Source organism: Varanus komodoensis, unplaced genomic scaffold, assembly GCF_004798865.1.
Source record: "Varanus komodoensis strain SLA01 unplaced genomic scaffold, ASM479886v1 scaffold81, whole genome shotgun sequence".
NCBI lineage: Eukaryota > Metazoa > Chordata > Lepidosauria > Squamata > Varanidae > Varanus > Varanus komodoensis.
Window position 1 is genome coordinate 252,255 of NW_025336495.1, and position 17,439 is coordinate 269,693.

Consider the following 17,439-nt stretch of genomic DNA (forward strand, 5'->3'; position numbering starts at 1 on the left):
CCTTTAGGGTAGTGCTGATCAGCGGCCACAGCCCGGACTGCTCAGACTGCTCCAGGCCAGTGAGGGGCCGGCTGGGGTTGCTGGCGTGTGGCTCGTCCTGCAGTCGTGTGTGCCATCTGCACCCGGTGAAAGCGCAGGGCGGGGAGAGGCCTTTTCCGGATACCGTGGCTATAGAGTCCCGAGACGGGGCGGCCTCTCACGTGCCGCCTGCCAGGATGGCCCGTGGCGCTCGGTTCTGCGCTCCAGCCCGGCGAGGCTGGCCGCAGCCCACCGAGCGCTCTCTGCGGTTGTGGAACCACAGAGCCACCGCCTGACGATGCAGCTGAAGGGGCGCGTGAGCGAGCTGGAGGCGGAGCTGGCGGAGCAGCAGCACCTGAAGCAGCAGGCGCTGGACGAGAGCGACTTCCTGCGCGCAGAGATGGACGAGCTGAAGAAGCGGCACGAAGACACCGAGAAGGCCCAGCGCAGCCTCACCGAGTTTGAGAGTGAGTAAGGGGAGGGGCGAGGGAGGGCAGCGCAGGCCAGGCAGAGGGGTGGGGAGGGCGCCGCCTCCAGCGGGTCCCAGTTTAATCCCAAGCGGCATTTCCAAGTCAGAGTGGGGAAATGCCCGCCTCTCGCTGCGAAGGGAGAGCTGTGGCTGCCGGTCACTGTTGGCAATGCCAGACTGAATGGACCAAGGACTCCCCTGAGGCCGAGGGAGCGTCTGGCTTAATTCTTGTGAAGAGTCCCTGCCTTTCCTCAGAACTGCGACATCTAGAAACTTGCGTTGTCATCAGGAGAATGACCATGAGCAGTGGCCTTGCTTTCCGAGGGCCCTACATTCAGTCTTGGACTGCATCTTTAAGGAGGGGTAGGAAGGAGTCTTGTCTGAAGCCCTGGAGAGCCTCTTCTGCCAGCTGTGCTGACACTGCTGGCGTAGCTGGACAAGAGGTCTGACCCAGGATGAAGCAGCTTCTGATGTTCCTCTTGAGGCCTGTTCTGGCTCTAGCCTCTGTTTGCAGCCATGCAAAACGTGCATATGAAAGAGGCAGACCAAAAGCATAAGTTTGGTATTTGTGGGGCTGCCTCACCCACAATCATCCAGCCAGTCGGCCCAGCTCACCCAGCCCGTATTTAAAGAGCAAGGCACGCATCTTTGTTGAGAGCGATGCTTCCTTAAACTGCAGCAGAGGAGTTTCCGAACAATTGCACGGCAGCACGCAAGGCTGCCTCCCCCTCTGCCCCGTGCAGGGCAAGCAGAGCCCTTGAAGAAGGCTGTGAAGCAGGCCCTCTCAGTGCTCAGTGGGGCGCACGGGGCATGTGTGCGTCCGTCCGTCCCTCTGGGCTGTTCCTCCACCATGGGGAGGGAGGGCCCCTGCCTGTTCTCCCTTCAAGGGCAGAGCTGGGCTTGAACTGCCAGGGGGCTTCTCCTTTGGAGTCCCAGGTCAGCCGCATCTGCTTTTGTTCCAGGGAAGGCACAAGCCACAGAGCAGCGCTACACAAAACTCAAGGAAAAGTACAGCGAGCTAGTGCAGAACCACGCGGACCTCCTGCGCAAGGTAACGCTGCGTGCCAGCCCTTCTTCTTCCTCTGCTGCACAACCCGGGAGGGATCCCTAGGGACCCACAGAAGTACCCCCAGAGCCTGTTGACCTAGAGGGCTTCTGGAGAGAGGGCTCAGTCATGACCACTGAGGAGACCTTGCGCAGCCAGTCGATCCTCTTTTTCGTGATGGATTATCTGCGGCAAGCAAAGAGATGGGAGAAGCCACGGGAAAGCACGGGAGGGCAGTAAGCGGAAGATAAGAATGAAGCAGGGCGAACGCCACGATCAAAGCCGTGCCTGGAAGCATTCCCAGTTACAATTCAGTACTAACTGTTGTCTTGCCCGCATGAGAAATCGAGGAGCCTTCTGGGCCAAATACAGACCAGTCAGTGGCTGAATTCCCAGTGAAGGGTGTTCTGATATTTCTGCATCGTGGTGTGGAATGTCAGCTGCCAGAAGAAGCAAGGCAGCCTGCTGCTGCTGAGAGCCGGGCTGCTGTGTGTTGCCCTGAGCAGGCATGTTTGCTTGGCCTGTCATCCGAAAGCAGTCTGAAGGGTCTCAGATGCCGGCCAGAAGCTGAGAGGCAGAGGAGACAACTCTGGGATGCTGGCATGGCTCCTGGGCTCTCCCGGCAAGACAGAACACAGACAGGAGGTGTTCCTGCTGTGCATCTGTGTAGACAAAGGTTCTGGGGTTAAGGAAAGCTTGCAGGGCTCCACGTTATAGAAAGGAGGACGCCCTTTGCCAGAACAGTTGTACCAATGAACGAAAGCCTCCGTTTCCCGTTGCTGCTGCTCCTGCCCGCCCTCCCCCCCGCTCAGCTCCTGCCTTGCCTTCTCCAGTCCCTGGCCATCCTCTGCACACTCTCCCAGCCTCTGCTGCTCTGCCAAGAGCCGACTTTTCCTGCTTCTGCTCCTTTTCCTACCGATCGACGTAGCACTAATAGGGCCAGCACCAGTCTCCAATTGGCCTGACAAAATGGCAGGCACCTGCCCATTTATACAATGGGGGCAGGGGACGGGCTTTGGAAAGTTCTAGGCTAAGCTAGAGAAGGCTGCCCAGATGGGACCCTGCGCAGGCGCGGCACCCGTATGCGCGAAGGCACAGGTGAGCACTTGAAGAACGGCAGCGACAGGTGTGCCGCCTGCCCGTCTTCCCTTTTGCTCCTGCTCCTTTTCCTTAGAACGCAGAAGTCACCAAGCAGGTGACTCTGGCAAGGCAGGTGCAAGGAGATGCAGAGCGAGACAAGAAGGAGCTGGAGGATTCTTTCCAGCAGCTGAGTGAGCAGGCTCAGAGGAAGGTGAGTCAGGAAGGCAGGTGGGGGCACCCTCCTTGACCTTGGCAGCAGGGGCATCATTCTCGCGGCCAAGAGGGACAGGCTGACAAGGGAGAGCTGTGGGGAGCGGGGGAGCTGGCTGGGTGAGCGTGCCGGTGCTCCTCGGTGCTTTGGATCCTATGCAGACGCAGGAGCAGGCGGAAGTCTTGGCAGCACTGAAGAGGGAGCTCACTGCCAGCAAGCAGGAGGTTCAGGCCCTGCAGAGTAGCATCGCATCCAGTGCGCAGGTGAGACACTTCTGCAGCGCCTTCCCAGCAGCTGTGGGAAGCGTTTCCACATCGCTCTGCAGGGAAGTGGCTGTTCACGGCTCAGCAAACCTCTTGCCCGCGAGGTCCCTGCTGTCCTCCCGGGCCATCAGGGGCAGGGCTGTGGGCACTGCAGCACCCGCAGCTGTCGCATGGGGCAGGCGCAGAAGCAAGGGAACTGGGGAGGGCTTCGAAACTGGGGTGCCCAGCTGGGGCAAGAGCCTGCAGGCCCCTGGGGGTCACAGCGGGTCTTATTGCGGGGTCTGTCTTGTGGAACTGAATGTAGTTGTAGAGAAGCCAAGAAGTCCTCTCCTCTCCTCCCCTCCCCTCCCCCCTCTCCTAGTCCAAAGCCGAGTGTAGCATCCAGCTGGCTGGGCTACAGCAGGAGAGCGCTGCCCTGACCCAGACTGTGGCCCGGTGTGAGGAGCAGGTGGCGGCCTTGCAGGCGGAAGCGGAGCAGCTGAAGGCCACCCTGGAGGAAGAGAAGCAGAGCAGCAGCGGGAGAATTCTGGAGCTGCAGAGCTGCCTCAGCGAGACGGTAAAATCAGCCGGGAAAGGCTTTGCCAGGGTGTGCCTGTGGGTTCACCTGCAAGAAGGACTCTTGGGAGGCTGTGGGGCAGGAGGTTGGTGTAGACCCCAATTTCCTGGGGAGGTGGGATTTAGGGTCTCCGAAAGGCAATGTCCCGTTCCATTGGGTTGAAGGGTGGGAGGTCCAGCTGATACGTCTTTTGGCTGGTGTTTCTGCCCAGGGAACCTTGGTGTGCTGCCAGCGTTTACCACTGCCTTCTGTTTCGCAGCGAAAGCAGCATTCTGCAAATGCTTGAAGTGCACCGTCTGGGGAGTTGAGGCGTACCTGAGGCGCCCTGTGCCGTTTGAGCACCGTGCTGTGCATACAGAGGCCATTTCTCAGCCTGCAGCGCAGCTGCTCAGCTTTGCCTGCCTGGTCTTGAGAGCAGCTAGCCCCAAGGCAGGTGCCCGTCTCCCATCTCACGGCGCTCCTCCTTCGTCCTCAGGAGAGGAGCGTGCAGGCCCTGAAGCAGCAGCTCCTGGACAAGCAGTTTGCCCTCCTGGCTTGTGCTGTGCGGGAGGCTGAGCAGATCGTGCAGGCCGCGCTGAACCAGCTGGAGGACCCCACGCATGCCCGCTGCACGAGCTCTGCAGGTGAGCCAGCCGCAGCCGCCGCTCCTTCCACGCTCCCTTCACGGAGAATTCCGGGCGGTCTGTGCATACGCAGCGCCAGTCTTCGTGGCAGCCCGAGGGCACGAGGTCCCCCAGCTCCTCTGCGCTGTTTGGCCAGCGTCGGTCGGGGGTGAATGCCCTCCTCCCCACATCGGGTATCTTTATCCAGTTACCTGGGAGCTGCCACCCCAGCTCCAAGCTCCATTTGGCTCGGCCTCAGCCTGTCCTCTGCTTTTCACCTAAGCCCAACACTGCTACTGCAGAAGGGCTAGAGGGAGGGGAGGAGGGCTCTCCCCCTGCCTGGCTGGAAGCTTGCGCCGAAATAGGGATGGAAGAAGGAGCCGCTGGACAGAGGCGTGGTCTCTGTGCAGTGCGGCAGTTGCTCAGGGGTAGAGGAAGGTGCTCAAAGGCTTCGGGCACGTTCAGTGCAACTGCCTCGAGCAGCCGGGGAAGCAATAAGATGACCAGGACGGAGGGAACCTGTCCCTTTCCATCGTGCTTTGCTGGGGAGGAGCAAGAATCGGGGGCATGTGCTTGCCTGCCAGCAGACGTCGCACACGGTGGGAAGATCCACTTCTCACCTTTGTCCCCTTGGCAAATTTGAAGCACAATTCAAAAGAGCCTGCTAGAGGGAAAGGAAGGGATCTGTTCAGCCGCAGAAGGAGGAGATGCTTTATGGTGCAAGAACGGTGTCCGTCCGATGCGGCCATCGCGGCTGCCTTGCTTTCTCAAAGGTGCGGATTCTGGGCTGGCAGGTCTTTATTTATTTATTTATTTATTAAAACATTTTTATGCCGCCCCATTCGCCGAAGCCTCGGGGCGGCTTACAACGTTAAGTTAAAAAAAATAATAATTATAACATTAAATTAAAAAATACAAACATTAAGTTAAAAATGCAAAAATACCAATATAAAATAAGCCACCCTGGCCAGATAAAATCCAATAATATTAACAATTAAAATGCCGCTTAAATAAAAAGGTCTTCGCCTGGTGCCAAAAAACAAATAACGACGGCGCCAGGCGAACCTCTCTGGGGAGCGCATTCCATAACTTAGGCACCCCTGCAGAGAAAGCCCTCCTCCGAGTACCCACCCTCCTAATTTCTTTCACGGAGAGTTCCCGGAGAAGGGCCTCTCCCGCAGATCTCAAGGGGCTGCCGGGCATATATGGATGTAAGCGCTCCATCAGGTAACCAGGTCTGCATTACAGCATGGCTCTAGTCCGGAAGGTTCCAGATGAACGCCTGTGAGTAGCACAGCAACTTGGCCATGCAGACAGACATGCATGGGAGCCTGGAGAGGTGTTGGGCGCAAGCCACCTCAGCCCAGCAGTGCCCTTGATCTGCTGCCTTCCAGCGCTCCCTCATTAGAAAAATCCACCCCAGAGCAAGGAGAGGGTGACTGGGGAGTCGAGGCAGTGCGCGGGGGGGGGGGGGGGGGGGGGGGCTTGTTTAATGCTCATCCTTTCTTTCATGCACTGTGTAGATTACCTTCTGTCCAGGACACGCACAGCTTTGAAGAGCACAGAGCAGCTCGAGGCCGCCCACAACCAGTACCTTGCTGACCAGTCAGGTGAGGCCCTTGTAGCCACAGTAGGGGGCCAGACAGCAGCTCCCACGCCGAAGTGACTAAGCCCAAGAATCTTCGGGAGCGCCCCCCCCCCCGCCATCTGCAGCAGTGTTTTGGCCCCCGTGCTGTATCATGGAGGGGAAAGCAGACCTTAGCCACACAAGCCACAATAGCCTGTTTCTTGTGGTATATTAAGGGATCTCAGCCCGCTTCCACGTGCCAGCAATCCAGAGGCACTTTCCAGCTCTTCTTTTTCTCCTCAGTGAGAAAAAGGAACACTTTTTTAAAGGAATAGACAGAAGAAGCAGTAGAAAAATGGGAGGGGCGTGCATGGAAGACCACGCTGTCTGGGGCGCCTGCTGTGAATGAGGCAGGGGTGGTGCCATGAAAGCACGGCCGTGTGGGCGCCAGCCCTGTGCTCTGCGTCCAAAGGTGGGGCTCTGGCCGGGGCTTCCCAGCACTCACGCGCTCCGCGTTTGCCCTCAGATGTCAGCAGCCTTTTGCCGTGCGTGATGCTTTTTGCTCACCTGATGGGCGACACCATCCTGCAGGCAAGCGCGACGTCGCACATGGCCCCCCTGGAGTCTGCTGACCGTGAGTGTCCCTGCAAGGCGAGGGATGGGGGACGGGCACAGGGCCTGCCTGGGCCAGGCCCCTGAGCAGAGACCACCGCCCTCTGCACGTTCCTAGTGCTGTTGGAGGCCTGCAAACGGTGTGGGAGTGAGGCCCTGGCCTACCTGGGCGCCCTGAAGGACAGAGCTGCTTCGGGAAGCGCTGACTGCACGGCCGTCAGGAACTTCCTGCGCAGGATCTCTGCCATCGGAGAGGTGAGGCCCGCACCGAGCGGGAAGGGCCCTGCCTGTCGCAGAGCGGGGCTCGGTGAGCCTTCGAGGTTAACCCCACTTCTGTGGAGGACCGTGAGCGCCGCTTCCTCTCGCGGATCTTGTGGGAGGGGGTAGCAGGCAGGAGGGATTCCTGTCTCTGGATTAGCCCTCTGCCGTTGCAGGATCTGCGCCCCAGGGGCCTGGACATCGAGCAGGAGCAGCTGGGGGACCTGGTGGACAGGGAGATGGCCGCCACGGCAGCAGCCATCGAGACGGCGGCAGCCCGGATCGAGGTGAGAGTTAGGGTTAGGGACACCCGTGTTGCCCGCTGCCCTGGGGGAGTGTCAGGATGAGCAGCCCATGCGCCTGGCCAGGGCGCTGCCACGTGGGACCGGCCCTTGGGTCTCGGGCACACTGCAGAGGGGCCTGCTGAAGGCCTCGTCCAGCTTTTCCGTCTCTCCCTCCTGAGTGGATTTTCTGCAGTAATAAAGAAGAGAGAAGTGTTGGGGAAACGGGAACAGTCGAGTCGTCTAGAGCCCCTGTCAACCCACACCTGCCCAGTAAAGCCTTGCCGGGCAGCCACTGGCACTGAGCCCCCTCCTGCTTCTTGGGGGACCTGGCTGAGCTGGCTGCACTTACTTATTTGTTTGTTTCTTTGTTTAAAACATTTCTATGCCACCCCCATCACAACAAAGCCTCGGGGCAGCTCACAACATAAGTAAAACATATAAATAACAGTTAGTACAATTAATTAAAAAGCTTGGTAACATCTTGGCATAAAATTTAAAATCCTAAAAATACATAATAAATTAACAATTAAAATAAGTTTTAAATAAAAAGGTCTTCGCCTGGCGCTGAAAAACAAATAACGGCGGCGCCAGGCGGACCTCTCTGGGGAGCGCATTCCATAGGTGGGGCGCCACCACAGAGAAGGCCCTCCTCCAGGCCCTCTCTGCGGTGCCACTTGACACCCTCCTCCCCCACTTCACACAGGAGATGCTGAGCAAGTCCCGGGCAGGAGACTCTGGAGTCAAGCTGGAGGTCAACGAGAGGTAGGTGCAGCAGGCAGGCGCTCCCCTGGCTGCTCGTGACACTGACCTGCCACGCTGGTGCTGCAGGAGAGGGAGGGAGGCAGGGAGAGGCCCCACCGACCACCCGTTCGTCCTGTGTCTGCTCCAGTGGTGCCCTCGGGGCTCCCAGACCCCTCTGGTGATGGCGTGGATGCGTGAAGGAAGAGGCAGGCCAATGGCAGCCAGTCCGTTCCCCCTTCTGACTCCCTTGCTGTTCTTGCACTCTCTCAACCCAGAACAGGGAAGAGTGGGCTGCATTTCTTCGAGGAGGGACATCCTGGAGCAAGAGGGTCCCTGACATCTCCTGGGTCAGATTCTAATCAAGGGGTCCTCTTGTGCTGCGGCGGAGCCTTTCTGGGGCGCTGCGAGCAGGCTCCCCGCCCCGGCGTCATCCCTGCCACGCCTGCAATCCACGGACACACTCCTGCTCGCTCATGCCAGTCCCCGAGCTCTGCCAGGAGAGAGCGAGGCCACCCGGTCTCTCCCGGGGCCCTGCTGCTCCTTGCCTGCCTGCGATGCTTCCCGCACAAGGAGGCCCCTTGCCTCTCGGAAGCAGCATCCACACGCTTGGGCTGGACTGCCCTGCACCCCCTGCTTCCTGTGTCGTTCTGTCTTGCAGGATCCTCGGCTCCTGCACAGACCTAATGCAAGCCATCCAGGCTCTGGTGGAGGCTTCCAAGGAGCTCCAGCAAGAGATCGTGGAGAGTGGAAGGGTGAGTCAGCACCGGCCTTGCCCTTCATCAGTCTCGGCACGCCTGCGGTTGGTGCCTGCTGCTCAGTGTCTTTTGTGCCTTCGTGTCATCCAGGGAGCTGCCTCCCCCAAAGAATTCTATGCCAGGAATTCCCGCTGGACGGAGGGCCTCATCTCTGCCTCGAAGGCTGTCGGCTGGGGAGCGACAGTGATGGTGTAAGTGCCCGGGACAGGAGAGCGGTCATCCCTAAGTGACTGCACGGGTGTGTCGGAACGGCCAGGCCCCCAGACAATCCCGCGAGGGGTTGTGGCTTGCAGTGCGGGAGGAAAAGATCCAACATGACTTCTGCCTTTTTCCAGAGATGCAGCTGACCTTGTCATCCAAGGCCAAGGGAAGTTTGAGGAGCTCATGGTCTGCTCACATGAAATTGCGGCAAGCACAGCTCAGTTGGTTGCTGCCTCAAAGGTAAGGCTCCTCACAGGGACCCTGAGCTGTGGAGCGTAGAGGTGGGGGGGGGGTGTCCACTGGCCAGTCACATTGCAAGCCCCTGAGAGAAATGACAAGGCAAAAGGGCAGAGGGCTTTCCTGGAAGGTCGGAATGCACAGTTGCTAGTCTGGGGCAGACCGCCTCCCTTTCTTTTTCAGCCGTCACTGCTGACAAGCCCCTGAGCCGAGCAGGCTGGCAGTTGCTTTTCAGATAGGCCCAGTTTGTGTTCTGGTGCCATTTTCTCATCGAACGGCATGTAGCTGCCTCCACATCGGCTGCTAGGGTGGCTTCTGCTCTGAATGCTCTCCATCCGTGTTGTAGCAGACTTCTCTGGAATGGCAAGCCGAGTGTCTCAACATTCCAGAGGAATCTCTCGTCCACAAAAAGTGCGATTGGTATGGGAATGGGGGAGACCCGGCAGAAAGAAGGGCTTCTGTGGTCAGCTGCCTTGGAGCAGGATGGTCCCATGTCAGACGGTGGTGGTTGGAGACTCAGCTTTTCTGGCAGAAGCTGTACTGCATGAGCCCCCTGGAAGCGCATGTTGTGGGTTCTTTGGGGGGCAGAATGCTTCCCTCCCACTTGGGAAGAAGCATCTGATTCCCTCTGTTTGGTATGTCAGGTGAAAGCAGATAAAGACAGCGCAAACCTCAGCAAGCTCCAGGTTGCCTCCCGCGGAGTCAATCAAGCGACAGCCAGGCTGGTGGCCTCCACCAAGTCAGCCAGGTCACAAATTCAGGAGACAGGTATGTTTCTGAGCACCCCCCGCCCCCACCACCACCACAACGGCAGCCCAGTTAATTTTGGGAGTCCGCTTTTCCTGCTCGAGCACCTGTTCTCCGAAGGTGAGCAATGAAGGCCTAGCATGTTTCTCATTAGGTGTAGTGGCCTCCTCCTGCTTACTCTGCATTTTGCTCATGTTCCATGGACACAGCTCCACTTGACAGCCACATGGGCAGGGCAGGGCAGGGCAGGGCAGGGCAGGGCAGGTGCCACCAAGGATTCCTTGTGTGTTGATTTCCTTTGCAGACAGCATGGACTTTTCGGCCATAACGCTGATGCAGATCAAGCGCCAAGAAATGGACTCCCAGGTACAGGGCTGGGGGCGGGAGGCAAAGCAGCGGGAATGGCAGGGTGCCTGGGAGGCAGTGTTGCAGCATGGGTGCCCCTCTGCCCCCTGCCAGGTGCGAGTGCTGGAGCTGGAGAGCCAGCTGCAGAAGGAGCGCCAGCGCCTGGGCGAGCTCCGCAAGAAGCACTACGAGCTGGCAGGCGTGGCTGAAGGCTGGGACGAGGATGAGAATGGTGAGTTGCAATCCGCAGGCCCACGGGCTTGCGTGCCACGCGGCACTGGGGTCGTGGGCCAGCGCAGTCATAGACTCGCTGGCCCTGGTGCGGTTCGCTGCCTCTCGGAACACTGAAGGGGGGGCAGGAGGAGCAAACGGCATTGGAAGGCATGTGCATCCTGGCTCCTGAGCTGTGGGACTGGAGAGACCTTTGCGACAGGAGACAGCAGTCCGGGGGTCTTGAGCTCTCTCTCTCCTAGTTTGTGCACCTGACTAAAGGGTTGTATCGCTAAACCAAAGGGACTAAAGGGTTGGCCTGAAGCAGCTTCAGGTTGCGGGTGGGAGGTAGCGGGTGGAAGCTCCAAATGGAAACCTAGAACATAGAAACAGAGCGAGGCAGAAGGGGTCTCCTGGGCCATCTAGTCTGACCCCTGGCTCCAGCCCGCTGTGCTCATGACACGCCTACCATGTGCCTGTCCAGCCTGACCTTGAACACTCTCACCGATGGGGCCTCAGCCACCTCCTGTGGAAGCCCACCCATACCCTGGGGGTCCCAACCGTGGGGAAGTACTTCCTGGCATCCATGTTAGAATAATTAGAAGCTTTCTCCTGTTTCTCCCTTTGACTATGGCCTTGATCTGGGGTTTGTAGAAAGGGGGTACTATGGATGCCCCTTTTGTTTGGACAAGCCAAAAAGTGTAGGAGCGGTGGAAACGGCTGGAGCCTTTAAGGCTCTGTCAGCATATCACACTCAGGATGCCCCAGGCAGGTTTGCAGAAGCCAACCCCTTTCAGTCACGGGTCCTCAAACTACAGCCTGGGGACTGGATCCGGCCCACCATGCCCATTGAATCCGTCCGCCATGCCCGTTTGGACCTGCCGTGCCCGCGCCCACCTGCCCGCCGCCGCCCACCTCGCCCTGTGCGCAGGAGGCAGCGGTTTGCTCGCTCGGAGAAAGCCACCTTCAACCGGGCAAGCCACTGCCTTGTGTGCCCGCCCCGCAGTGCCTGCCCGCCCACGCCTGTGCCCCCCTCCCCTCGCCACGGGAGGCCGCCTGCCCCTCACCTCACCTTGCCTCACCACACGCCCCACCGGCACCACCTTTCTGGCCCGCCCAGCACCAGCAGCTTTCAACTGGCCCCCGAGTGGAACAGTTTGAGGACCCCTGCTTTAAATCATGCCCTTCCATTGCGGTCGTCTTCCCCTTTGGCCTCCTCAGCTCGGCAAGCTATAAAACCCAGGAGAAGAGTAGGTGGAGCCCAAGTGGAAAGGCTGCCGGCGGCTCCATTCCTCTCTGCCTCTGTGCTTAGGTGCGCTTGTAGCTCCCTGAGGAGGCAGCCAGAGGAGAGGCTTCTTCTGCACACAAATGCTGATGAACTCATTTGGAACATACTGCAACGCCTGTGCTCGCCAAGAAGACATTCCTCCTGGGGCCGGCCACGCTGGGGCCAGGCATCCTGCAAGCTAAGAAGGTAGCAGCAAAGACGGGGGGAGAGGAAGCTACGCCCCCCTCCCCGCAGCCGCAGCAGCAGCAGCAGCAGCAGCAGCAGCATTCAAAGGGCTGCCCTGCCACAGCCACCAACTCTGTTTTCGTGTGAGATGTTCAAGCTTGGCAGCACTTCTGCAGAGCTGGATTCCTTTCCTCCTCCCTGGCCCTGGTTGCTTCCTGACTCGCACAGCCGTTGAGCTGCTGGCATTGCTGTTGCCCAGCCCAGGGTCGGCGGCGGTGGTCCTTCTCTGCTCGGCTGCCTCATCTTGTCCTCGGGGCCAGGATGGGGGCAGGAGATGCTGAGATTGTAAGGGACAAGGCAGATTACAGGGCTAGCGAATGCGGAGTCTCTTTGCAAGGGCCAGTCTGTGCCGGAGGTGGGCTGATGCGGCCTGCCCCGCCCCGCCCCGCCGCAGACCTGGCAGGCTTCTGCTTGAAGGGAGGGATTTCCCGGGCCAGGGAGCTGTGCTTCTGCCCCGCTGCCCCTGCTGCCGCCCTTTCCAGCAAGCCCTTTCCTGCTGCTTCTGGGTAGTTCACTGTGTGCATAGCCAGCAATAAGCAGCTGCAGATCCGGGGGGGGGGGAGGACAGGGGGGTGCAAGGCCAATGGGGCCCTTTGTGTGGGGGGCTGCCTGGGGCTCTGGCTGCTCCCCACACTGAGCAAGCTCGGTCATCTAAGGGCAGTGGGCCTGTTCTCACTGTGCCATCTTGGCCCATCAGGCTCAGGAACGGGCAGGGGCACTAGGCTGCCAAGTCATCTGGGATGGTCTGGCAGATCCTGTTTCCCTCGCACACCTGCCCACACCTGCCTCAGGCATCTCCCAGTCACCACGAACCTGCAAGAATGCTCCCAAAAGAAGGGGAATAATTGGTGCTGGTGCCCAAGTACAGGGCACCCTTTGCCAGCTCTGTTCTCACTCCACTGAAGGGGAGCTGAGCGGCACCTGTGCTGGGCAGAACACTGCCCCAGAGGAAGGCCTGAGCAAAGAGGCCTGGCTGTGGCATCGCAGTGCTCAAAGGCAATCAAATGCAGAGTGTCTTTCTGAATTCCACCATTCCTTGCCGGCATTTTCACTGGCTAGACAGCAAGAAGCAACTCCGTGTGGGCACATGAACCCCCCGGAGAAAAGCTGGCAAGGAATGCTCCAGCGTGCGTCTTCACAGCCTGAAGGACAGTCCGTCTGTCGCCTTGGCTGCAGCTGCCTCACCCTTGCCCCGGGCAGGCCAGCCCAGCCCGTGCAGCCCGTGGCCTTAGCACGAGCGCCCAGGCCGCCTGCCCCACACGGCCTGCCGTGGTCTCTGGGGGCACCGCAAGTGCCACTCGGGGCCCTGAGCGTGCTGGGCCCATTGCCAGCTCTTTGAGGGGGCAGGACCAGACACCTCAGCCCTGCCTTCCGAGGAGGGGGACGCCTAGTGGGCCTAATTTGTTCCCCGAAGGAGGTGTCCTGGTGCCCCTCTGCCATTGCCCCCAAACCATCAGTGCTGAGCCTGCGTGTCACACACTGCCATCCGGGGAGAAGGGTGGGCAGAAGACCAGGCTCTCTGCAGACGTACATCTGCCTGCGTGCTGTAGCAGTCCCCACCCCCCAGAAACGGTTGTTCAGACCAACAGCCTATCGAACCGGTGCCTGTCACACCCCAGGCCTTCTTGCCACCTGGCTGGCTGCCCACAAACCAAACAGCCCCTGCTCTTGCCACCGCTCGCTCGAACGGGGCCCTTCGGCCGCTGCCTGCCTGCCTGCCGGCCGACCTGCCTCTCCAGCGGGGACAGCCCTGCTGTTGCAGCACAGGAGGAGGAGAAGGCATGTCTGCGGTGCTGGCACATTAGCCTTCCGGGGACAACCCTTCTGTGCCCCCTGTGCCCCCAAACTACCTCAGGTTTGCAGGCTGATGGGCCGTGTGCATTGGAGACAAGAAAGGAAGAAGGCGGGGCAAGCCAGAGTGATCTCTATTTTGCCAGGAAAGTGACTTTCACGGGGCTTGCTCCTCCTCCTCTTTTTTACTTTTCCAAATTGGGGGCAGGGGGTGTGCTTTGCAGCTGAACAAACTTCCATTAGAGAAGATTCCCTTAAGTGAAGGAGAAAAAGAGCAGAAGAAAAGAGATGCTCACCATGGGCCTGGGTCCCTTCTAATCAATCCAGGCAGCCAGCTCTTTTTCCCAGTGAAGCTTTTAATTATTGTATTCCCTACAGTTTTCCTTTGTACGGAGTTGAATGTGTGTTTTCAATTTTTAAATAAATATTTCAACCCATTTCTGCGGGATCTGTGTTTTAGAAGGCAGGTGGCAGTGCTGCTTCTGGCATGCCGTTTTTTGGCTACAGCAACGGCGACATCAGAGGACCAAGCCAGGATGGCAGGGATGATTCCTGCCCACGAGGGAGGGAGCAGCTCTTACAGCTGCAACGCCTCACGCCTGCAGCGTAAACCTGCCTTCACAATTTAGTGCCTTCCAGATGTATTGGGCTGCAACTTCCACCATCCCCAGTGGCAAACCTGCCAAAGCTTAACAGTGGTGGTGGTGGTGTATAGCTGTTGTAGACAAATACATCTGGAAGATACCGCTGGCTTCCCAGAACACCTGGACAGTTTTGAATGTGATTGTTCCCTGGTTTTGTGCCACCATTCTGATGAAGAGTTCTGGAGAACCTGAAAGCTTGCACAATTTTCAGGAATTTTGGTGGGTCCTAAATAAAGGTATTGCTCAGTCACAAATTTTGGATTTTTTTTCTCCTGCACCAGCCCGGTTATTTCATTTCATTTTTTAGCTATATAAAAAATAACCGTCAAACACAAAATGTGCAGTTCTGTGGAAAAAGCTCACGATTCCAAAAGAAAATGCCTGCAGCTCAAAACTCAAGCTATGCAAGCGTATTTTGTTGATGGCAAAAGAGGCTCCGGCGTGACATGAGCGCTCGGGCAGGAGCTGAAATGCCAAACCCTCCCCTAGCCTGCTCATTCGGCTTGCCTCTGCCTCAGCGGACTGAGATGCTGGTGCCCACAGACGCTCGCTGACACAGGAGTGCGGCGCTCTCCTGGGGCGTGGGCATGCTGAACGCATCTTCACACTTCGCGAGGCATGAGGTGGGGTTGCGTCGCGGCAGAGCGTCGTCGCCCGAGCAGGAATGGCAGGGAGGCCCCCGCCGCCTGTTCGTGTTCTACCTGTGGCACCAGATCTTGGTTCTCGGTTCCTTGCTCACCTCATGGGTTCTTGCATCTCTCTCTCTGCATTGCTGGGCCAGAGTAGAAAGCATGTCTTAATGTCTTACGAACTGCCCAGCTGTCAAATAGGGCACATTTCTGGAAGGTTTGCCACAGTTAGACATTTTGTTGCAGCCTTCAGCTTTTTGGATGTGAAGAGAGGTAGTAAGAGGGATGAGAAGGAAGAGGCAACGTGAGAACAAGTGAATGAAGTAGACTGGGGCAAGTGGACAAAAGGTATACCAGGAAGAGGCGGCACAATCCAGAAGGATTCTTTGCAAAGCTAAGGCTGATTATGAGCTGGGACTTGCTAGGAATCACAAGAAAGTGTAAGGAATTACATCCAAGCAGTGATGATCCGGGAGGCAAAGTACCAAGCAGTAATAGTTTAATACGTTCTTGCAAGAGCGGGCGCCCACCACACAGGTAGCGCGCTGTTTACACACAAGACATTGCTTTTTATTCCCTTGTCCCGGCTCGCAGACCCTGCCTCTTCTCCCATTGGCTGGGTTACTAAGAGTTTACAATCTTCGCCGTCCGCCTGCATCATACCACTCCTTGATATGTTCCCCCTCCTGCTCATGCGTCCCATGTTCATGCTAATGAGCCCATTACCTATGAGAGGTGTGTCAGTTACTATTCATGGGCCCATTAAGCAGGCGCACTACCTTCTAAGAGTTCAACAGGTCGGCTTGGCCTTGTAGCCTCTCACTTGATGCCCACTCATTTCCCACATCTTGTGGGAGGATGAGATTGGACGAACAGGCCTTCCTCCAGGCTCATTACGGCCCGTTGTAAAAGGCAATCAATTTCCTGCTCTCTTCCACTAAAGGTGCCAGTTTTACCACTGCACCCCAACTTTACCCCCTCTGGTGTTCTTCAGGACTTTGATGTAAGAAGCACTATTACTTTTACTACAACTATCTACATGGTTCTATCCTCAGGCCCTTTGGCCTTCGGGGACTTCAATGATCCTACCCTAGCCCTTTATTCCACCCTTTCTTCGGTTTTCACCTTACCACTTAGTAACAGTAATTTTTCATTTCTCACAAAAGGGCTTCCACCTTCATGTAAATATGAGGAGAAAGGAGAGAGAAGTGGTGGAAACACTTAAAAGGGAAGGGATCCGATGACTGATCTGAGAGAACAAGCATAGATGTTAAATTATTTTGCATCTGTGTTCTCCCCAGAGAAGGTTGGGAGAGTTCTACCTGGAGGGCTAAATGAGGCTGGGGTTATGGGGGCCCAAATTGGAGTCACCTCACAAGAAATTGAAGAGCACCTCAAGGCTTTGGATCTTACAAAGGCACCGGGCCCCGATGGGTTATACATATGGGTTAAGGAGTTGGCAGGGGTGCTCTTGGATCAGTTGGCCTACATTTTTGGGGCCTCATGGAAAACCAAAGACGATCCGGAGGATTGGAGGGTGGGATCAGTGGTTCCAGTCTTCAAAAAGGGAAACAGGCTGGTTGGCATTACATCCATTCTGGGAAAGACAATAGAAAGGCCCATAATAGGGGAAGCTCCAGAAACCCTAAATAGGGATGGAAGGTTAGCATCCACACAGCACAGATTCTGTAAAAACAGATCCTGCCAGATGAACCTCGTGGAATTCTATGATAAGGTCCTGAGGTGGCTAGATTGTGGGGGGACAGTAGATGTGGTTTACCTCGATTTCAGCAAGGCCTTTGACAAAGTTCCACTTGATATCCTAGTCGAGAAATTGTTGAGCTTTGGAATAGATCGATGCCGTCTGCTGGATGAGGGCATGGTTAATGGACCGGAAGCAGGAGGTGACTATCAGTGGGGAATCATCAGGATGGCAGCCAGTGATGAGTGGAGTTCCCCAGGGCTCAGTTCTGGGACAGGTTCTGTTCAACCTTTTTATCAATGACATGTAGAAGGAGATAACCAGACTGCTGACTAAATTTGCAGATGATACCAAAGTGGGGACAGTGGCCACAACTGAGGAGCAGATGATCGAGATCCACAAGGATCAGGTCAGGCTGTGGAAGTGGTTCAGGGACAACAGGCCCACACCGACGTGGGTAAGCGCAACGTCTTGCACCTGAGACGCAGGAATAGGTGGCACAGGTAAAGGACGGGGGACGAGGGGCTGCAGAGCAGCACTTGTGAAAGGGATCTCGGGGTGCGTGTCAACAGCAGGCTGAACACTGTGTTTGCAGTTTCACAGATCAGGGTTTGCATTGCTTTTGCCTCCGCCCGTCCCCGCGCCCGCAGAACCCGTTATGTATAGAGCTCGGATTTCTAGGTCACACTTCCATTGCTCTGGTCCTGCTTCGGCCCGCGGGAAGTGGCCGGGGGAACCCCGGGTGCGGGCGTGTCCGGGGCACAGGCCAGCAGGCCCGGCGGGAAACGGGCCCGCAGCGAGGCTGCCGCGCGCCAGCCCCGCCCCGCCGCGCCGCACGCGCGCGCCCTGCCTTGCCTTCCCTTCGCTTCCCTTCCGCGCACGCGCCCCGTCGGCCCCTGCGCCGCCCGTCCGCGCAAGCGCGGGCGCGGGCCACGCCGGACGGAGGCGGCGAGGCGCGA

The 17,439-nt window shown here is 57.8% G+C and overlaps 1 protein-coding gene across 3 annotated transcripts in view; it reads left to right on the top strand.

Moving 5' to 3' along the window:
- Positions 1-12,263, top strand: part of HIP1 (huntingtin interacting protein 1) — a 48,641-nt gene extending 36,378 nt beyond the window's left edge. For all 3 annotated transcript variants that reach the window (XM_044456119.1, XM_044456120.1, XM_044456118.1), the window contains exons 14-31: positions 302-485; positions 1,450-1,538; positions 2,707-2,823; positions 2,985-3,086; positions 3,448-3,642; positions 4,118-4,265; positions 5,768-5,854; positions 6,338-6,445; positions 6,542-6,678; positions 6,858-6,968; positions 7,669-7,727; positions 8,365-8,458; positions 8,552-8,652; positions 8,797-8,902; positions 9,544-9,667; positions 9,951-10,012; positions 10,106-10,223; positions 11,514-12,263. In XM_044456119.1, the coding sequence (XP_044312054.1) occupies positions 302-485; positions 1,450-1,538; positions 2,707-2,823; positions 2,985-3,086; positions 3,448-3,642; positions 4,118-4,265; positions 5,768-5,854; positions 6,338-6,445; positions 6,542-6,678; positions 6,858-6,968; positions 7,669-7,727; positions 8,365-8,458; positions 8,552-8,652; positions 8,797-8,902; positions 9,544-9,667; positions 9,951-10,012; positions 10,106-10,223; positions 11,514-11,533 (1,962 nt within the window). In that variant the 3' untranslated portion in view covers positions 11,534-12,263. The remainder of the gene's footprint in view (positions 1-301; positions 486-1,449; positions 1,539-2,706; positions 2,824-2,984; positions 3,087-3,447; positions 3,643-4,117; positions 4,266-5,767; positions 5,855-6,337; positions 6,446-6,541; positions 6,679-6,857; positions 6,969-7,668; positions 7,728-8,364; positions 8,459-8,551; positions 8,653-8,796; positions 8,903-9,543; positions 9,668-9,950; positions 10,013-10,105; positions 10,224-11,513) is intronic.
- The last annotated feature ends 5,176 nt before the right edge of the window (positions 12,264-17,439 follow it).